Here is a 22,390-nt window from a genome sequence, read left to right on the forward strand (position 1 = left end):
AGTTTATAAGATACTTACGTTGTGCAAAATAGAGTGCATAGTGACATTTTTTGCTGTGTACATAGAGAGACTGTAGTTTTACATCTTCCCTTTCCATACAAGCATAGTTGTTGGTGGACTCTTGCTTGACCATTAGGATAAGGAAGCACAGGTTGCTGTTGGAGGCCAGTCACAGACAGGCTGGGGTGTGGAAGTGGTTTAGGTTATCAGGAAGATGACTAGCTGCACAAGGTGTTATATTCTCAGATGGAAAGAAGTGGGATGCTGAACAGGTCACAGGTCATTGTGCTAATTAACTGCATCTGGAGACAGAAAATAAGCATTTTGTCAATGTCCACGTCAGTGTTAGAGGGACAATTAATCCCTTTGTTATCACTTGGGGATTCTGAGGAAATAGTTGATTCAGTCTTGCAAGGTTCTTCCATCTTCAGGGAAGTGAACTGTAGTTGCAGCTTGAAATTACAATGTAGCTTCCAACAGCAAAACTTTTCCCTTGGTAATGGACATTTTTGAGAAATATAATTTCTTGGAATGTAATTCCAAGAGATAACAGATGTAATGAGATAACAGATATGGGGGAAAGCTACCTATATGGAGTACTTTGACCAGGAATAATGTTCACACACATGTGGATGGATTAGAAATTTGTTTGGAGACATCCCAGTTTTGCTGTTCTCCTTTCTCTGGTTTCATCTCTATGCTTGTGCTGCCAAAGATGAGCTAGCCCTGCAGATGATGTTTGGACTCTGCTTTCTTACCATTTAGCTTGCTATCTGCCTTACATCAGAAGTCTATTGTGCAGTTTCCCTTCTTTCAAAGTGCTTTGTGAAACCAGCACCTGGACAAAGAGCAGCTGAACGAAACTAAACATGGAAGAGGCTGTGGTGAAATGCTATTGGAAAAGCTGTAGAACTCCCAACTGTTGAAAGCATCTCTGGATGCTGAGCTAATCTGTTCATCTTAGTATCCTGTGTCTCTGGAAGGTAGTAGGACATCTGGTAGCTTAACTGGTGCAAAACATTTATCTCCTTGTGCCAGTCTGGAGGATGTTTCTGAGCCAGTTATGTTCCAGTCTGACCATGACAATTCTTGCTTTTGTTAGGCTGAATGTTGTTTGTTTGTGGGAGCCATGGATAAGTGGCTCATCTTTTAGAGAGATGGGAGATGAGGACCTCTTCATACACAGGGTCTCAGGAGACATACATCTGCTCTGTCTCCTCATTGCTCTTAATGCCTGCTTTAGCTGTCACCACTGAGATCCAGGTTTCAATCTGAGATAAGTTGATAGTCTCAGATAGTTCTGCCTTGTCTTAAGGATTTGACTTACTCAGGAAAATAAATGAAGCTACCATGAGTGTGTCTGAGCACAGATTGTTATGCAGGAGTCATCAGGGATGGAATAAAAGGTGCTTTTCCTCAAGTTATAGCTCTGTAATTATCAAAGGTACTATCGCAAGTAAAGTAGACTGATACTATTCTGTACAGCTCAATGGATGGATGTGATGAATACAAGAGTGACTTCATGTCAGCTTTTCCACTGCTTGTCTAGCCAAAAGAGACTACAGAAAAAGGATCCTAGGTGAGCACAACAGGAAGTAGCCAGGATCCAAGGTATCAGACAATGAATGAGTGAGCAAACGTCGGTCTCAGGCTGAGGGGGATCAAGGACTCTTCCTTTAGCAGAGTTAATTTTCTGTAACACTAATGACTTTGTAACTGAGGAATGCTGTTGGTATTTCAGAGAAGATTCTGAAACACAGAGAAGATTCTCAGGGTTTTGGCAGTTAGTGGGCTGCAGAGGTCCAAAGTGTTATGAGGTAGAAATAACAGGAAAAAGTGAACTTCACACCCCACCTGAGTCACAGCGCCTTTTTTAGAAGAAATGCTGATGGTTGATGGAGAGCCCCGATTTTATGCAATTGTTGTGAAACGTTAACAGTGATTAACAAAGTTAGCGGTGATTGGCATGCCAGGAGCAAATGTGTACCATTGGCATGTGAAGTGACATGTTTGTGGCTGTGTGTAATGACTGTTGTTTGTGTATTATACAGATAGGTTTCTAAAAGCAAAGCTAAAAATTTGGTCCTTATAAATTAGACAAGGGCAGATTTCTAACTGTGTTGACAGCCCTAATTCTGCTTATTGAAGTGTGAGTGCTTTGACATGGTGTGGCCCAGTATCATATGGGATATCAGGGAGAAACAATGTTAGACCTCAGCTCTTCCAAATTCTAGGCAGGCACCTTATTGCATATCTCCCCCTGAACAGAACCACCTTACTTTTCTATCCTGTGCACTGAAAGATGCAGAGATTTTCTGTAATAAGCCATAGGAAATTGTTTCAGTGCACAAGAGCGCACACACACACACACACACACACACACACACACACCTTTACCTACATTCATTTGGATGCAGCATATGCCTCTCTGTATATGTGCATGTATGTGTAAATGTAATACGAACACCAGCGAATCCATTGAAAACAAAACCACTATTCTGTATACATCTACAATATTATTAAAAATACTGAATTAATAAATACATGTACTTTGCAGATGAATTTAGGAGCCATCAGTTAAGCTTGGCATTCATTAGGTGGGGAGAAGTCCAATCAGATTTCACTGACTCAACAAAGCCGCCTATAAATTGTGGGCTTTTTGTTCTGATGTTTGATGAATTATTCTTCATAATCCACTGTCTACTGTGATAAATCTAATCTTTCAGATTTTGCTGTTTTAATAATTCTCAGAGCAATACTGTGACATTTTGTTTTTGTAGTGGGGGATAGAAAGGCTAGGACAATGGAAAAAAACCCTCACTTGCTGTCTTAGAAGTACATTGCTCTACACCAAGGTAACATTTTTCTCACATCTAGAACTCTGGTCTTGCAGGCTTGCAGAGATCAGTGAGACCTTGGCAACATGAGCCATTATATGTATCTTATTGAAAAGATGACCAGCCTAGGACAAGGTTCACATTCCTTAAACCAGGAAGGGCATTCAGATTTCTGAGAGCAATAGCGTGCTAGTGTTGATAAAGTGAATTCCAAAAGTCCTGATGCCTTCTGTTGTTAGTGATCCTTCATCTCACTGCTCCCTAAATTTGTCTTGAACAAACTGCTGACACACGGCCAACCTTTGTCACAGTGGCAGAGCAGAGCCACCACATCTCATGTAGAACAATGTTACATAGTGTTGGGCTGGGAAAGGGTTCCATGACTTAGACTCCTGCTCCAGAGTACTGTGCTAGCATTTCTGGAGAGGGAAGAGAACATACCTCTCTGTGAAGTGGGCAAGTTGAAACCAGGCAGTAATACTCCATTGTTGGCTGCAGAACATGGATATAAAAAGGTTGAGATTAAGAGGTAATATATTTCAAAAGAAATTAGCTAGCAAGACATGCACATTTAACTTTTATGGTTTAGAGATTAAGATATCAGGCTGGAACTTGGGATATCTGGGTTAAATCCCAGCTCTGTCAAAGACTTCTCAGAACATGCTAGGCAGGTCATGTTAGGTAATACTTTCAGAAAGGACTCAGGATTTGGGAGATTAAATCCAATTGATTTCCAGTATCTTCCTAAGTGTTTAAGGACAGGATTCACAAAAAATAGTGAGGCATCCTGATGCCCAGCATTGTGGCATCAGGTGGTATGTGCTGCAGACCTTGGAAAGAGCAGCTGTGCTTTGGGAAAGCACTTAGTCATGTGAGGAAGCCTGTAGCTGACAGCTGGGAACTCCTGGAAAGCAGGAGTTTGTGCATGGCCTATGGTGGCTGTGCATCTCATACTATTGTGCCCCTCATACTAATGTGATCTCTAGGTGCAACCTCAGCAGGAATACGTACTAGTAAGTGTCTGAGTAAACAGATCCTGTTAAGAGCTTTTGTATCAGTTCTTGAGGGGTGAATACTAATGCCAACAATCATGCATATTTTGCATATTTAAAATTAAATGAGCTTCATTCTTTAGAATTAAATAGTCAGGGCTGTGTTTCCAGCAAGTGAAGTACAGTGCACAAGCACTGCAGAAGGAGCAAGGAGAACCACCGTGTGCAGGGACACTGCTCACCTGTACGGCTGTAAACCTGCAGCTGGCTGTCCTCTTCCTTTGAAAGAGCAGCCCTAAACTTCCTTTGAAACCTTTATTAAACCCCTTGGGAAACTATGCTCCATCTATGCTTTTTCATCTCCTGCCAGGATTACAGATGGTAACAGTGAGTTTGATGGGGCCATTTGAGACCACCTGTAGCCTGGAAAAAACTTGAGAGCTCCTTACGTCGGGTGGGCTCCGAGACTGTCCCAGACCTTTGCTTACTCATTATCCACCCTGGGAATGAGTTTTTGTTAAGAGTGCTTGTGAGCAGTAAGAGCCTGCAGCCTGTTCCAAGAACTCCCTGCTTGCATGAAAGGCATGCAGCCACCTTCCCTTGGGAAGACCCCACTCCCAGGCAGGCAGTGTGGGAACCAGGCTCACCTCTTCTCTGCTTCCATGTCATACTGCCTCTTGCTCACTTTTGCCTGTCTGGGACGCACAGCCTGCAGCAGAGGCATTAGATAATGAACGAGGGTCATTTGCTAAGTGGGGGGTCCTGGAGCTCAGCCATAATTGTGCTCTGCTTTATCTCAGCCTCACACCTGCTCATGTAATGACTCCGCTGTGATCTGCTCCCTCTCCCTGTGCATGCTCTGCTCTTCTCCTCCTGGGGTATCCATCAATTCTCTGGCCCTGGTGCAGTCCCTCGCCTTGCGGACCTTGTCTGCAGCCAGTGAACAAATTTGCCTTGGAATTGTGGGAGGGCCACTGGGCTGCCTCTACCATGCATGATTGCCAACCTGACTTCCATGTCCTAAGTAGCAAGTTTTTAAATTAAACTCCTCTATGCAAAATAACTCCTAGATGCAGCTTTCTTCAATTATGTTTCTTTAGAAAACTTAGTCACACGATAATGAGGGATATATTATTCCTGCCAGAGGGAACATGTGCAGCTTTTTCCCCCCACTGCGTGCCTTCAGTACTGGTGAAAATGGCTGGATTGACAGTAGGCAGTTAAGAGGTTTTGAAATCCAGAGCAGATGGAATTTTATCCAATTTATATATGATCTAACTATAAATGTACCTTACTGGATTCAAGCCAGTGAACTCCCAACTCTGTATTTTGACCTTTGGGTGATGTTATCTAGTCTTATGACACTTTGACTATTAACCACTTTGTAAAGGGTACATCCCTCTGATACAAGGATGTAGGGTAGTGAGAGAGTTGAATATCGAGTCCCAGTTCCACCTCATGTGGCAAGTTCTGTTTCCATTTTTTTCTTCCTTATGGGATCTTACAGCCCAGCAGGCTCTTGGCCATCTTAAATCTTTACCCTTAACAGATCCTGTCTTCAGGCAATACATAAACTTCACATAAAGGTAAAAGTCCCTGTGTCTTGAACACATTTTCTCTTGAGACACAAATGTCAATAGGTTTGAATTATGGACCTGCTGTAATTAAAAACCACATAACTAGTTGTTTTTAAATGCAGTTGTTTTACTTAATTGATTTTGCCGCCAGGACCAAAGAGAATTAATTAAATAAATAAAATGCACCTTCCTAGTGAATTACTGGAGGCAGCTGAGTCTGTGTTGGTATCTAATTACTGCAAATGCTCCAGTTTGTTGCTAGCAATAGTTTTCTGTGGAAGGGACTGGGAGAGAAGGGGTAGGGTGGTGTGGGAGGGGGGCTCATTTCTTGGCAGCTGCAGGAGGGAACAGGCTGCTCCTTGTAGTATTTTTCTTCCTTTTCAGCAAAAAGAGTATTCGTTTAAGGCTTTGCATGAGGACTTTGCTTAGAAGGTCTTTATTCATATTTAATTGCTAGGTTGCTGCAGCTCCCATCTTTAATTACCTTTTAAAAAGCAGGTTATAAAAATGCACTGACATTCTTTCTTTTTTGTTACTGCATAAATTACAGGCTTCTCAACTGCTCACTTGAAATCAGTTGAGCCTATGAGAAGGGTAGGACAGGTTCCCTTTGCTGACTTCTGGAAACCTCAGAGCTTACGTTCACCTTGCCCTACAGAGCAGGACAAAAATCCTCAACTAGCATTACTTGAACTATGTCTGAAGCCCCATATCTGTGTTGGCCCTTCCTGTGAGCTGACTGTGTGGTGGGGCCTGGCTCATTAGCTAGGCCAGAATTTCACTACCATGGTAGTAGTGTTTGCAGAGCCTGTGCTGCCTGGTGCTGCCAAAAGGGACTCTAGCAGTGTGCTGTGTTATGCAGGGCAGATGAGCCTTTGCCCTCTCCCATTGTCTCACCCATGTTTACCTTGGATTTTGTTTTCTGGAGCTGCTCCTGGTAAATTTATTTCATCTGCAACTCTCCTTGTAGTCTAGTCCTGAATTTCTCAGCCAGAGCCTCTAATAATTTTCTCTCTTGCTTGTCAAGTGCTTTGTTGTCCCTGATTGGTGCTTTTTCTGAGTCGAGAGCACTGGTTACTTTTACAGAAGGTGTGACAAAGTCTGTCACATTAAACATGTTTTCAGACCAAGTTGTCAAGGTCATAACAGCAATTTTTGTCCCCCTGCCCTGAATACAGCCCTTAACCACTGCTCCCAGTCATGTGCTGGCTTTCACCAAGTGAGCTAGCTGCTGCTTCTGTAATGCACAAGAATATACACTGTCAGGTTTCAGGGGTGATGGGGCTGGTGTTAAATATCTGCAAAAGAAATACATGCAAAGGAACAGCTGTTGGCATCTGCACTCAGGATGCTGACCATAATCACTCCAAATCATTTTCAGGACAGTGTGAAGAAGTCTCTCACATACTGCCTGGCCACTACAAGTCCAAGATGAAACGTGCTGCTGGGAACTCTGTCACAGGTTTCCATAAGCAGAGTATCTCCAGGGCACTTGTGGGTTTGGCAGGCTTTGCTCAGAAACCAAACAATGACAAGGCTAAGAGAGGGGACAGAAGAAGAATGAAAGGGCTGAGTCTTGCCGGCTTTGAGACATGAACTCTCTGGCCTATGGGCAGGGCTTTCCTGACAATAGCCTCTGTTATCCCAAGCTGATGCCTCTTTCTCTTCTCTCGCAGATAAAAGAGCTCTTTATGAGTTTTGAGGACACTCCCTTGGGAGCAGCATCGCTAGCCCAGGTACACAAAGCAGTGCTGCAGGATGGGAGAACGGTGGCAGTGAAAATCCAGCACCCCAAGGTCCAAGCTCAGAGCTCCAAGGATATTTTGCTTATGGAGGTAAAACTACCTGTTGACTTCAATTACAGAACAATTGCCATTGAAACGTATAGGGACCACATTCACCCATGGTATAAGCAGCTGTAGTAACACCAACCTGTGGCTTTGAAACCTCCACAGAGATCAATGCTGTCTTGCAGGATTAATACAGAAAAGGGGTGAGGACTGCAGTGCTGGTGATTGTGTGGACGGAGAGACTGAGCAACAGGGTAAGAGGGAAGGAGGGCAGAAGGAGAAGACAGGTAAAGATGAATGACATCATAGTAAGTCCATATAAGATTTAAGAAATAGTGAGTGAGTCCTGAAGTCTCTTTTAAGCCTGTGTGCCCATTAACTGTTCTCAGTTCTCTTGTAGTCAGGGCTATGTGGCCAAGGAAAGTCATTGTCCATGATTAGCATGTTTTTTTAAATTAAATTCTATTGTGGATTCAACAGTGGACAAGGTTGCTATGATTAAGTTTTGTTTCTTGATGAGCTCCTTAATGCTGAACTGATTCATGGTAGAAACAAAACCACTGAAATACACCAAGGGTTGCCTAACAGGGGCAAATACACAAGTGAGAGATTCAGCTAGGAAAAATGTTTCAATGCCTAGCTCCTGCTTCTCTCCTGAGTGGTGGGTACCACTCTTATTTCCCAGCTCAGTGCTGTAGCTTTTCCCAAACTTGTAAGTCTAGCCATGGAAAGGAGGAAATGGAGGAAAAACTACTGTACTGCATTGCAACAGACAAAGATGCCAGTGATAAGGTATAGGACATGAAATGGACACAGGGCTGAGGTAGAGGAGATAGGAAGGATTAGGTCTGTAGGTGGTAACACTAAACCTTTTTGCTCTCCTAATAAAGCATATGTATGTGTATATCTGTATCTATCTATCTATCTATCTATCTATTTGTCTGTATATACAGTAAGTGCACATTAATTGGCAGAGAGGGAGGTCCATGGTACTAAAGAGATAAAGCTTAAGCTGAGGAGTTCTCATGGGTGTTTGGAGGGTATTGTTGCTGCAGTAACACAGTTCTCCATCACAGAAGATCAGAAATCAAAGATTCTGCCAGCAGCCTCTCAGAGTACCATGTAACTAAAGCTTCTCTAGTCAGGTAAAATACCCTGCTTTGAGCAATCCTGGCTAGTCTGCATAGAAGCACAGCTGTTTCCAGCTGGGGCACATTAGTTTGCAGCTGGGTATTAATTTGAACTCATAGTGAAATAAATTTTTTGGTTCCAAAGAGATGTCCCAGTAAGATAGGATCTGTGTGTTTCAGTGCTGGTTTGAGAACACACAACTGTTTGAACTGGCTTTGGGTCCTTATGACAGACATTCTTCGCTCCCTCCCAAAACAATGGGGCGGACAAAGAGCAGTCAAGGATTAAGGATGAGGAGGTAATGAAAGAGTATGGGATCAGGACAATATGAGGATTCTGTGTGAATGACCCAAAACCTGTGTTTACCTTGGGACATTTGCCCTGCCAATAGTGGATATCACAGAAACATACCTCCTCACACCATGTTGCTGTGATTGCTGATTACACTGGTAAGAGGCATTTAAACAAATTATTTTAGAATGATTCCTGTATTTTCTGGCTTTAAACTATTCCTTCTGGGAAACTTGAAATTGAAGCAGAGTATTTTATTTTTGTACTTGGGTATTTTTAGTTTAGTACTGTCCCTCTTGTACAGACAGTCTAGTTTACCATCTGCATATTGTATATATATATATGTATATGTGCACAGGTATGGGAAAATGGTTCAGAACATGATACATGCAGTTTGTTTTTAAAAGGTCTCTCTTGTGGAGTCTTAGCTTGCATGCATCACTGTATCCTTGTATGGTACTGTTTTTGTGTAGACTGTATAGAAAGCCAGATCATATGCAGTAACGCTCTGGTCCTTTCAGAATCAGACAGACATTGCAGCTAGGTAAAGAGGTTAATTTAAATATTGATGGAGATGGTCTTATTTAGACTGATGAGAAAGAATCTGAACAAGAAAAGGTAGCTGTAGAATTCCTAAATTCACTTGACGTTTCATAGCGTCAGTGCTGACTCTTTAAAAATCAGTACAGCATCTGATAAACCCAGAGAGAGATACCTCACTTCTCTCTATATAATCAATAATTATTTCAAGACAATATATTAGACAGATGTCAGAAAAGGGGTAGGCAAAATACTTGTTAGGATGTTCCTGCTGATGGTCAAGTTGGCAAATTGATTGAAAAGAGCATTTGAAGAAAGTGAAAAAAATGCATGAATTTTCTCAAATCAGGTGCCAATGAAATAATCTTGGAGACTCTATGAAATGTATGTTCATGTTCATGAAGATCACTGGCTGCATTTCATTTGGTTGACATAAATTTGAAAGGATTTATGCCTCTAGATAAAACAGTAAAAAATACAATTCAATAGTGTCTGGAACCTGGTGATTACATTTTTAAAGGAACATTGAGTTTGCAACTGACATTCAGATAAGAAAAGTTGAGACAGGGTGGAGAACAAATGTTGTCACACAACTGAACAGGAGCAGCGATGGTCCATAAATTTATTTTTGTCATGCATTTCAATGATAGCAATTTCCTGTGTATACTTTAAATGTTCCTCCTGCAGTGCAAGAGTTCCTACCTCAGTGGTGGATGTCAAGAAAGGGAAACTGTGCAATAACACACACTTAAAAGCCTGCCAGATGAATGTGTGGAACAGGTGAAATAAAGACAGCAAAGTACATTCTATTTTTATGGGATTTTTTTACTTGTTTTATGACACAATCAGTTAAAAATAGCCAAATAAATTATATTCCTTAAGGTGAGGTCCAAATTGTCAGCTTGTGTAAATTTGTCGCCCTGGTGTAGAAACTGTCCCCTTATTTGAACAGAAAGCATTCTTGGCTGCTGTGCAGCTTTGATTATGCTATCCAATTGTGTAATGTTGATTCACTCACCCCTTAAATGTTGCTTCAATCAAGTGTTTCAAGAAACTTTTTGCCTGGGATTTTCAAGGTGCTGTGTTGCTGAATATCTAATCCCTTTAAGAAGAAGAGCATTCCATGTGGTGGATATATGATACTTGGGAAATACCTTCTCAGCCTTGTAAGGATGGTTTTGCCTTATGCTGAAGAGCAACTTGCCCTCTGACCCCCACCAGAAGTGTAGCCTACTAATTGTATCCAAACTCCACTGTCTTCTTCGAACTGCCCAGATGATTTTCTGTGCTCAGCACTGGAAGAAGTAACATAGAAGTGACAAATCTTGTTTTAGATCTTCCTCATCTACATTATCTGAGAGCTGTTCAAATGAAGCCAAAGAACGAGTTGTAGAATTATAGGACTCAGAAGATAATTGCTCCAGGGCAACACCGTTGGTGAGGTCTTGGTGGCCACCTAGTCTCTTCTCCAGAGCTTTGTTCTCTTACTTCTAGGCAGCAGCCAACTGGCCTCTCTTTGATGTGTGTGCTATCATTTAACTCCTAGATGTGCCTTTTTATGTGGAAGTGTAGGCCAGAATTTGTGTTATGTGACCAAGGCATGACACTGTGTTGTGTTGTGATGCTGCAAGAACCCTAAAATCACTTGTTTTTTTTTTTTTAATTTGTAAGTTATATGGAATGATCCTATTGAAACAGCACTGTGTGTAGCTGTGTGGCTTTGGAGCCAGGATGCAATTGCTTGTCTTTTTCCTTGTTCTCAGGTTCTCCTCTTGGTTGTGAAGCAGATTTTTCCAGATTTCGAGTTCATGTGGCTGGTGGAAGAAGCTAAGAAAAATCTGCCCTTGGAGCTGGATTTCCTCAATGAAGGCAGAAATGCTGAGAAGGTTGCTCATATGCTCAAAAACTTTGACTTCCTGAAGGTAAGGAAACACATATTTCTCTCTATATATGTGCATTAATAATCTCCCTTACTCTGTCTTATTCCCCTCATTCACCAAGTGGAGGAACCATAAGGAGGAAAAATGGAGTTCAGCCCCTCTGTGTTGTTCATCCTAGACTGCTCTGCTAATACAGACTAGAAAATGCTCTGAGATATGCCTTCTCCTTGTTTGTTTCTTACTGTATGCACTCTATTGGATCAGGAGTGGTGGCTTGGGACCAGCAGTCTGTGGAGCCTGCTACTCATTTTCCCAAGTTTTCTTTCTGAATTTTGTTTTCATTTTCTTTTTGAACTTCAGAGACTGTGAATTTGCCATTCTTTGCTGAGCTATCTGATGGTACCTTTCCTTGGGCTCTATCTCAACTGGGGGCAAGAAATAGACATAGAACAGAAAAGCTAGACTGATACTGATGATGTCAAGTAGTATTGAGGACACCTCGTATCTCAGGAAGAAGCATATTCACATAAGTCCTTCCTGCTGCAAAAAAGCACATTCTCACTCTAGAATTGGACATTTATCCTTCATACACATCTGTAGCTAATGCATTTATGTTGCTTTCACACAGAAACCAACTTGCACCCATGTTTGGTCTTCTGATACCTTTATCCCCCCCTCCCCGCCACACACTTAGGCCACTGATAAATGTCTCAAGTACAGTCAGACATGTACACATCTCATTCTTGCAAAGACATAAGGTCACATCTTCAAAGTCAAATGTTCAGAAATCTTTTGCTGACATACAAGAGACACAAACCTCCAGTGTGTGCTTTCTGGAAACACACATAGTGTCATGGTTGTAGACACTGATGTGACTGTGCCCATGGCACATACAAAAAGGCAGCGAAAAACACACCCTGCTGTGGACCTTCCTGTGTACACACTTCTAAATGAGCTTGTTGTTTATGCAGAAGTCCCAAGACAGAAGTGACAGAGGTCTGAAATAAGGTAGTTTTTGTTAGGCTTTACAGGCTAATATATCCAATTTTCCTTGCTCCTTCCACGTAAGGGCTGTAATTTGCCCCATGTTGCCTAATGCCAGCTTCGGAGCGTCTTTGGGAGCCCAGTGGCAGCAGTGCCCTTCCCATAGACACAGCTAGCTAAAAGCCACCACATGGAAGGCTGAGGCCAATGGTTTTGCTGAGTGGTTACTTATCACAAGTGATGCACCTTAGAGAGTGTGTTTGTTGCAGCTGTAAGTAGCATACTGTGAAGGAAATCCCCATGGAGACAGCCAGTCATCTCCTTGCTGAGGTAAGCAGCTATCATGATATCAATATGTGTAACAATAACAAATGGCTTGAGTTGGCTGAATAATGGATCCTCCCATCTGACCTGCCAATTCAGAGATGTGTTCATCGCCTAAAAGCAACAGAAGAATTGGGCTCCTGTATCATAAATTTTCTTAAACATGCTAGAAAGCTGAGAAGTAGATTTTGTGCTGTGAACCTGTTTGAGCTTTTAAAGCCAGAGATAAATTATTTCCACACACAAGCATTAGAGCCAAACATCTGTGAGTAATTAAAAAAAATCACTGAAGAATTTGGCTGTGATTGAGAGAGGCATCTCCGACAGCATGAATAGCGCTTTGCAAGCCCGCTGACTTGCCTGTGTAAATCCTGAGACAAGAATGAGTGTCATCAGAAGTGATCTAAGGGATCAGTGAGCTAGATGGGATGGGGAGCTGTTAGTTTCGGAGTTAGCAGGCTTTCTCACCAATCTAACTGCAACGAATGGGCATCCAGATAAGTTAGGAAGGCTGTGAGTGTCTGAATCCCCCTTGCTCATAGTGGATATATGGCATCAAAGTCTAAGCAAGGTTCACATGCAAAGTATACCAGGAATGAATGGTGGGACTGAGGGACATTGAAATTGCTCAATAAAGGTGCCTTTGATCTAAAGCGGTACACACATGATAAAGTAGAAGTGGTCTCTCTAGGACAGGAACAGGAGAGAAGCAGATAGTTTGTGAGGAACTGGGATATTGTCAGTAGTTAAAAGGAACAAATTCTGCTTGTTCAGGAGCTATGATGAGCTACAGTGGTCTAGCTGGTCATCCCCTGGTTTTGGTCAGTTGATGGACAACACCTCTTACTTCTTCCTGTCATGTCCCAAGGTGCTGGTCCTGAATCCATGGCTGAGTCAGGAGGGTGAGGAGAGGAGACTGCATAGCTGGCTTACTATTTGCATGATCCAAAACAGTAATGGGAGTGGGCAGAGGTCCCTTATGTCTTTGCTAAAATGGACATGTATGGCTTCACCCATGTGAAAAGCAGATTTGGGCAGATTGAGGGCTTAGTCAGCACAGTAATGTGAGGAGTTTCAAAACGGAATTCAGCAAAATGGCTCTTGACGATAGGGACTTCAGCGAGTGACACTTTTGTCACCACCTCCCTGGATGACACCAGACCTCTTCTCTGGTACCTCACTCAGCTTGATCTACCACAACTTGAATGAAAAGTGCTTTGACATTTTACGCTTATTACTGTTGTGTTGGCAATAAGATAGTTAAGGGTCTCCCAGGGTTTCTGTGACAAGTTCCTTATTTCTGACACTCGATTTTTCTCCCAGTTCAATTGCAGATGGCCTAAGTATGCAGGGTTTGTCAGCTCAAAGGTGTTCATATTCCAAGGGGCACTGCGGAGATACAGTTTATGACGATGGCTTATAATTTTTAAAGCTGCCTAAGTGTGCATAGCAAACAAGATGCAGTTCCTGTCTAAAGGAGCTGAGTAGATGATTCAGAAACTTGCGATAGGCACTAGTTAAACAGCCTGGCTAGAGGAGCTGTAGAGCAGGTAAGAAAGGTATCTCAGACCTCACCTGGAATGGGAGGTGGTGAGAATCCTGTAGAGCATGGTCAGAACTGTTGCATGAGATCAGATCCTGCTATAGTTCAATTGGTGTATTATCCTTGTACACATTACTGCTGTCCTGGGAAAGAGGCTGATAGATGGATTTACCTCCCTTGTGCTCATCAAAACGCCAAGTCCTTGCTTCTCTGCTTCTATTTTTACTCCTTTTCTGGGATTTGTGATATATTCTCTTTCCTTTCCAAAGCTGTTGCCACACCTAACCCATCTGTTTCTGTTTCAGGTTCCCAGGATCTACTGGGAGCTCTCAACAAGTCGCGTCCTTCTCATGGAGTTCATGGAAGGGGGACAAGTGAATGACAAGGCCTATATGGAGAGGAATGGCATCAACGTCAATGAGGTAGTTTCTCAGCCATCTTTGAATTGGGCATGCTGGGCAATGCAAAACTGATTTTGACCTTGATGTAAGATGGAGGCTTACAGGACAGGATGGGACGGGGCTGAAGAATAAGCACACACATATGTGAACAGAGCAATCAATCTGAGAGATCTCTGTTCTAATGTTTTTCAGAAAAGTACATAATCCCTTTTGAGGAACACTGTCCTATAGGCTGCAGAGCTAGGGAGATCTTCAAGGAGACATAGTGAAAGATGACCACGTTCTTACATTAAAGGCACCCATGGTATGTTCCAAGATAGAAGTTCCTGTTTCCCTAAAGGAACAGCTTCAGTTTCTGATTTTTTTTATCTCATGGACTTTGCTATTAAGAGGGATTTGAAAAGTTATGCCTGTAGCAAAACATGGGTCAGCCCCATTCATCTGGACAAGTCAACTGGTCCAAACTGAGAGTTGTTTCTTTATCCTATAATTCTGCTATAGGCAGAGGTGAAATCTAGCCCACACACTCATATAGAAGAGTGAATATTCCTCAAGTCTTGAGATAGTCAGAAGGGCTTGTTTCGATGCATCAATGGAAGGGCTCTTGAGCAATATGTATGTTTAGATTTTGAGGTGGGCTTCCTCACGCATCTCAGACAGCAGATCCATTTTGAGATTGAGATAGTTATCATAGTGTACTTCCCTGGGATTTTCTTTGAATTTTCTCAGACTGCTCGAGATAGCAAAGTTGTAGAGAAACAGCTAATTTCTAAGTTTTTCTAACTTACTGAGGCTTTTGCTTGTGATAGGAGCAATGTAGGGTGACATTTTCTGCTAATTCTTTTGTTTATCTGTGCCTTTGGGAAGGTTGTTTTGTGATGACTTGGCACAATATGTTCTATGCAGCATTGAAATCATGTACTTTCTGAGAATGAGCTGGTCTCTAAATAATAGCTAAGAAGTAATTTTTTAAAAGTTGTCAACAGACTTCTACTACTGCAAAGTATAAGCCTCAGAGAGTTCCAGCCATCTGTCAGGTAGAGGATGTTACTCAGTTCAGTGGTGGGACTGAATTTTCTTTCTTCCTTTTCTCTCCGCACCGCCTGAAACGAATGATTAATTTTTACTGATTGCCAACCAAGCAAGATAGAAAGGAGGGAATATTGAGCCTGTCAGAATCATGTGATGGGAAAAGAGGTCTGTTGTTATGGCTGCAGTAAGATGAGGTAGGGGCAGTGCACCTCAGGCTTCTCCTGCGGCAAGTTGCAGCAGGTGGGGACAAATATTGCCTAGGTTAATTATTGGCTGCTGCTGTTGTCCTGAGTAAAGGACTGCATGACATGGTGGGGAGATGAGCAAAAGGCAGCAGACACTGAAAGGAGCATGAGGAGGGGGTGGCAACCCAGGTTGCAAAACTGTGACCTGGCTTATAATATGGCAGAAATCTTGGCTTTCAAGAGATGCATTAGCTCCCCATAAATCACCAGAACATATTTATTTTATAAATCCCTCTACCATTTTCTCCATTTTGTTTTATGGTGTAGAGGAAGGGGAGTCTTCACTAAGCAGGATTTCTCTTTTGTGACAATGCAGCCTTGAAAAGCAAGCTGAGCCTCTCTCCTCTAAATGGAAAGGATCCCTGAGGTGAAAGCTCCCTTCAAACCAGGTTACTGACATTTACTTAATACCGTCTGTAGCAGGATTATCATTAAAGCTGCCCAAAAGCACATTAATCTCTCTGGATCCGTCCAAGTGCTGGATTGTAATGGCATTTAATCAGAGAAGGCTTTGATTTCTAAAGACAAGTGCAAACATTGAAATATCTGCCTGTGGAACAGTTACTTATTCATGTACAAGTGCACTTGTACACTGTAGTGTAGCTGAAGAAGAACTTGCAACTAGGCTATTGACAGTGAAAGGGAAATTTGGAGAGAGGAATTATCAAGAATGAGCTGGCAGGAATTTTAAGAGAAGGTTACAACATGGCAGGACTAAGTAGGGGGCATCTGGAAATTGTGCTCTCCCTATTTTAAAGCACAATAACATTTGCAGTCTTGGTTGGGAAGGTATATTTGGAAGAAGTAGATAGAGCAGGGAAGAGAGAAAAATTAGACTGAGGGGCTCTCAGGGGGTTTCCAGCATACTGTATACCAGAGGAAAGGAAGGGCAGAAAGGCTACTTAGAGCATGGATTTTAAAGAAGATTCCAAATGGCACAAATGTTCTTTTTGCATCCATTCTGATTATACCTGATTCATTGAGAGAAATCTTATTTGTATACAAATCTTAACATTATCTTTGGTCTACCACATGGGTTCTCTGTGTCCTTCTGTGTGAGTTCTCTGCCTGTCTCTGCAGAGGCTGCTGTATCAGCAGGCTCTAGGACCTGTGGAGCTTCCAGATGTGCTCATGGCATGTGCTGTATTGCCTCAAACTAACCAGCCAGCTCAGGTAGCCAAGTGAAGAGTCCCCATGATCAGCCTGATTTGGATTTGAGTCAAGGAAAGGAAACGATGCCATGTACTTCAGCTCACTAAGAGCCTGGTCATGAGCCGTGGTTGATTCAGAAGTCAGAAAAGTGTTTTGTCCTGCTGAGAATTGAAAGCAAACAGCTAAGGTACTTAAGATGAGCTACCGTGTGCAATTATTGCCATCTATTACTCCATCCTACTGTGGCTTTTTGCTTCTTTCTGTTACTAAGTGGGTTCTCCACTGAAATGGTATCTCTTAGCTCAATAAAGAGCCCAGTATCTTCCTGTAGCTGACAGCTTTGCAACTTGAAATATGCTTTCAGTGTGGGATTTACCCTTTTGCCAAGAGTCAGGAGCTATAGCTGTATAGCTGCTAAAATGTAAGTGGGATTTCCCAGGGTGGGATCCTTTTGTCAGCAGCGGAAACCTCTCATATCTCAAGTATTTGTGCTTATAACACTTGAGTGTTAGATGAAGCAGAGCATGAAGAATACTGTTTCTGGAGAAAATGGCTGTTCTTGCTCTTTGCACTTGCTGAGTTAGTCTGAAGAGAGGTTTCTTTGCAGATCCTCCTACATTTCATCTTGTCTGAAGCTTAGTGAAATTCACAAGGCAATGATAAGCAGGAATAGTGACCTCCGGTATTTTCAGCTTTGGAACTGTGCACAGACAGACACCAGGTAAAAGAGTTAAATTACACAAAGACCTGTTTCTTACAGAAAGTTGGTATTGAGCATCAATGTCAATCAGTTGCTTAAGTCTCAACAAGATGCTTTACATTAAATCTAAGGAAATACAGCTGCATTTAAAGCCAAGGGAAATGGTCCCCATGGTCACTTTGAGTCTGACAGATATGCAAGAAACAATAAAAAAAACAAGGACCAATCTTCTCTAGTTGTGTCATTTTGAGAATCTGTGCAAACTCGACGAGTTAGTCCCTCAGTTCCCTGGGTGGATGAGTCAGAGTATTTCTCCCCACTTACATGCCATGGAAGATGGAGCATTAAGCATGAAAATAATTTCCTGAGTCCCCAACAGAGAGTACAGGGCATGCTAGGACTGCACTCCAGGAGTCCTAAAAACTATTCCTGTATCTTAATGACATCAAGTGTGTTCACACATCATCTTGCTGTGATGCTAGATCACTGCATAGTAATAGTACTGCCTAAGAGAGCACTTTTGATCCTCAAAACTGGATCACAGAGGACAGAGTGTGAAATCAGATCTCTTGTGTGACCACCCTAATCTGCTGTGGATAAGAGCCATTTCAGAGCAGAGACAGAGAAGGCTTCAAATTGTGTCTATTCTCCCTCCACACCCTTTGCTAATTTGACACCAGTTTAATTGGGTAGAATTGCCCTAGCAGGATTAAGCAAAACCTTAGACAATGGCTGTAATAACAACAATGAAAGCAAAGCAAAAACCCAATACAGTGCTCAATCCAATTAACCTTCGATTAAGGTTCCAAAATCAATGTTATTATTTGGCCGGAGGAGGTAATATTGAGCCCTGAGAAATGAGCTGCACAACGACCTTTACTTTTAATGAGATCAATGAAAGTTAGTGTCGCCATCTCTTAAAATAATTGGCAAATATTACAGCCAAATTAAGGCCAGATACTAGTATCTGCTCCTGATCTAAAGAGACAGTCACAGATGGAGGTGGGATGGGAAGGGATGATGGTCTATCAGGCAATTTCATCTAAGACCTATCAGGGACAGGCAGTGAAGATCATCTCTACAGGACCATGATGCAGTATTTTTCTCTTTGCTTTTCTTCTTCACGACAGTTAGAGGCATGGAGCCAGAACCACTCCAGATTGCTTACAAGTCCAGGAAAGTATCAGCTACTTTCCCCAGACAACCCAGGCTGCTCTGTTACATTGCATTATATCATGCTACACATGAGGATGATATATGTGCTTTTTACAGTAGGAATACTCATAAAGTCAAATTTGCATGCATTCTTTCTTTTCTGAGAGGTTTCTTGCTAACTCTTGTGTATTGGTGTTTTTAAAGATACTCACTTGTGATGAACTTTCTAGAGTTTTGTTACTGTCATGTTGCTCTGTCAGTGGGTGTGCTGATTTGTTCAGGGGAGAGTTGCATACAGGGGCAAGGGTGACAGGTTGTCTAGGCTTTCAAAACTGATGGCAGCAACATATTGTGGCTGTGTACATATACAAGGAGGAATATATTGCTGCTGATACCTGCACTGCAGCTTGGGATCCTCTGAGTTAGGTGATGGGAATGCAGTAGATGAACTTGCTAAAATATTTGGATATGACTCAGTTAACTAGAAAAAGTGGGGATTAGTAGGGAAATTGCAAAGTAGGTAAGAAACTCATAGAGGGCGATGGTGGAGAGAAGTTACTGTAGTGGAGTTTTGTGAGATGTGCTCTTCAAACAGATGTCATTTAACAGATTGGTGATGACCTCAGCACAAACAGAACTGTATCAAGGAGATTGTTGATGACACCAAGCTGGAAGGTCTGACATTGTAGAAGAGGACCAGAGTAGCAATAACATTTGTTGGCTTTGAGGACTGAAGTGGTAGAAAGGGATAAAAAGGAGCAATGTCAAGTGAAAAGTCATCTGCTTTAAAACTGATGAGAAGAGTTTCTTAAATACACTGGGAGTTTGTCAGAGGGAAGTGCCATATTAGAGTTAACTTTAGTATATTAGTTGCAAGATGTGTGTCTTTCCTGTGCAGTGCAACTGCAAAAGGCAGGTGGACTCCTAGGACACACCAGGTAAAGGAGCATCCTGTAGAAAATGGGACATATTTCTGCTGTTTTTAATGCTGATTCGTATCTGACTGGTGGACACATTGGGGTAATAAATACTGGGAAGGAACAGAACTAGTTAAACTCTAGGATTATGCTAGCTAAGGAAATGATTTAAACTGAACATCATTAAAGGTAGGCTGGTATTTAGGGGAAATGTTCTGACCCTCTAAAGGGTAAACTTTTGGAACAGCTGCCAAAGTCATATACTTTCTGTCTTACATATTTCCCGTGAACTTGAGCAGCACTATGTGATGCTGTACAATAACAGCCCTCAATGTCTGCACAACATTCTTATTTTCTTCTGTATTTGTTTGTAACTCACATAGGATAGTTTGTGACATGTAACAGCCTTGCTAGGTTGTGTAAGTAAAAAGCACTATATGTGCTTAGTGAAGAGCTATTCCCAAGTCCGGCGGTTATGCATGCATCTGTCACTCCATTGTTTGATTGTTGTCAGCAATCTGTTTGTTCCTCAGGTCTGGTTTTTTTTTTTTGTTTTTTTTTTTTCAAAATTAAAACATTGGGCTGAAAATGTGTGGTTTGCCTGACACAGTCATGTCACTTAATTTGGTGATGGCAGGTTGGTGTTTGCATTGACTGGTAAGGCCATAGGCTCACTTGGTGGCTGTAGTCATCATGTTCTTATGCAGCATAGACAGGCAAATTTACCTTCTTTTAGGCAATAACACACCTTCTGACAATAGGCAGGGACATGCCAGACCCAGAGCCTGATGTTGTCCTGATATATCAAGCTAAGCTCTGCTTGCTGATCAGCATAATTTTTGTTCTTATGTGTTGTGCCTAAATTATGCCATTCATGATTACATTTGGTTTTGCCTGCTTGTATTTCTTGTAGCACATACAGAACTACAGGTGCTTCTGCTTCCTTGCTATTCAAACCTCCTAACTGGTAGACTGTTCCTCCTCTGCCATTCCTTAGCCAACTTTGGAATCTTCAGCTCTTTTAATCTTTTTCCCAAGTAAATGCCTCTTGCATTCTGCTCATTTATTTGCTGTCTCTGAACTCCCTTTATGTAGTCTGCATCTCTTGAGTTAATGAGGTGTCTGGAAGTGAATGCAGAATTCCAAGACTGATTATTATTTTTTTACAGTGTGCAGCAGAACAATGCTGAGGGACACTGGTAATGATAAAGACCTTGTTTTGTTGGATGATAAACAGGGAAAGGACTCATGACCTCTCTGTGTCACAACAAAAAGCCTGTGTGTTAACTGTGGTCTTTGCTTCTGTAAATCATTGCAACCTTTTTTCTAATTTGTGATGCACCTTCACCCTGAGGTCTTACATAGCCTAAATGCAAGCTGAATTCCTCCCTTTTCCTGAGCAGAGGTTTTCATAAGTCTGTTTTCTTATTTCACCTAGCTGTGTTCTTCCAAAGTGAATTCTGTAGATATTATTTATCCAGTGGCCTTCTCAGTAAGAGTGGAATAAGGGCCCGAAGTGACAAGGCACAATACTGAAGAATTAATGTATATCAAAGTTTCATGCTTTTTTCCTAAACTTTTTCTCAAGAAACGTGAGCTCCCTTTGTCTGAATTATAATGACAGGTAGAGATTCACATACTATACTTTAAGACCTAGAGTGTAAAGCTTCCTATTTTGTTTTGTTGCTTTCTTTTGTATTGTTGCTTTCTATTGTAATTTATTTTGTATCCTATTTTAGAGGTATGACAACAGACAAAATTATGTGAAACTACTTTAGTGTGCAGCACAGCTCCTTGTTAATTTTTTTCCAAAAGTGAAGAATATTTATATGCTTGCATCATAAATCCCTGTAACATATCTTCTGTATGCTAATGAAATAGTACAGAATGCATTCATGTGTCTTAAAGACGTCATCAAGTTTAGTTGAAGATACTGGAGGAGATGGTTGCATGTTGGGGAATAGGTAAATGTAAGTACAGCAGGGAAGAGAGAGAGAGGATGGGGATCATGCATTAAACATTGTCTTTTACCCATGACACAGCCTGTGAGTCTGAGCAGGGCTATGACCCCTCTGTTTTCATGGGAGGATGGGAAGATGGATCTTAAGCTGCTTTTGTGTTCCATTATGGGCTGCAAGAGGCTGTGACCATAGATTTATTTAGTCACCTTTCTGCTGCTGGTGACTCAGGAGGGAGGACATTCTCTGCATCTGGAGCTTGCAGACATCATAAGATGCTGTTAATGGGGGTGGCATGGATAACCTGATGAGAGGCGTTTTTGTGGGATATTTGGGTTTGGAAGGGAACCTCAGGAAGGCTTCTATCAAATCTCCTTCTAAGGCAGGGTCAGTTATGAGGTCAGAGCAGCTTACTCAGGGTGTTAGCCAGTTCAGTCTGCAAAACCTCTTAAGGATGGAGGTTGCACAGCCACTTCAGCCATGACCAATCAATAGGTTTGCAGAACTGCCAGCCTTTGTCTGGACTTGTGTTCAATGAGTATGAGGCATCGTGTTGGGCCCCAGAATCTCCCCAGGTCCTTATTTTCAGTAATTCTGTGCTTCTCCATGTCCTTGGAGCACAAGCAGCAGAGACAGCGAGGGCTGAGTGTAGTTAGCCTGGTGTGTGCACCAGGATCAGGGTTGGTGCTGTGATCAGTCATAATGTCTAAATCCATTCCTTCTGGTGTATGGGTCCCTGGGAGGCTTTGTGAATGAGTGATGTGATGGGCTTAAAACAGACTATTTGGTGTGTTCTTGGAGTGTCAGCAAGGGCTACTCAGTTCTTATATGAGATCACAGCACCTGGTACTTTGGTCCCATCTAATTTTAGAGCTTGCTGATCAAGGAGACTTGTAAGGGTCACTTCATGGCTCTGGTGATCTCTGCTGGTGATTCAGAAG

At 42.0% G+C, this 22,390-nt stretch overlaps 1 protein-coding gene across 8 annotated transcripts in view; it reads left to right on the forward strand.

Moving 5' to 3' along the window:
- ADCK1 (aarF domain containing kinase 1) overlaps positions 1 to 22,390 on the forward strand; it is a 71,175-nt gene that overhangs the window by 40,937 nt on the left and 7,848 nt on the right. For 4 of the 8 annotated variants that reach the window (XM_062494577.1, XM_062494571.1, XM_062494575.1 and 1 more), the window contains 3 exons: positions 7,083 to 7,241; positions 10,922 to 11,080; positions 14,195 to 14,311. In XM_062494577.1, coding sequence (XP_062350561.1) covers positions 7,083 to 7,241; positions 10,922 to 11,080; positions 14,195 to 14,311 — 435 coding nt within the window. Of the gene's footprint in view, positions 1 to 7,080; positions 7,242 to 10,921; positions 11,081 to 14,194; positions 14,312 to 22,390 lie in introns of all 8 variants that reach the window. The other 4 variants (XM_062494572.1, XM_062494576.1, XM_062494570.1 and 1 more) reach the window with 3 other exon arrangements.

Source organism: Cinclus cinclus, chromosome 6 (genome assembly GCF_963662255.1).
Source record: "Cinclus cinclus chromosome 6, bCinCin1.1, whole genome shotgun sequence".
Lineage (NCBI taxonomy): Eukaryota > Metazoa > Chordata > Aves > Passeriformes > Cinclidae > Cinclus > Cinclus cinclus.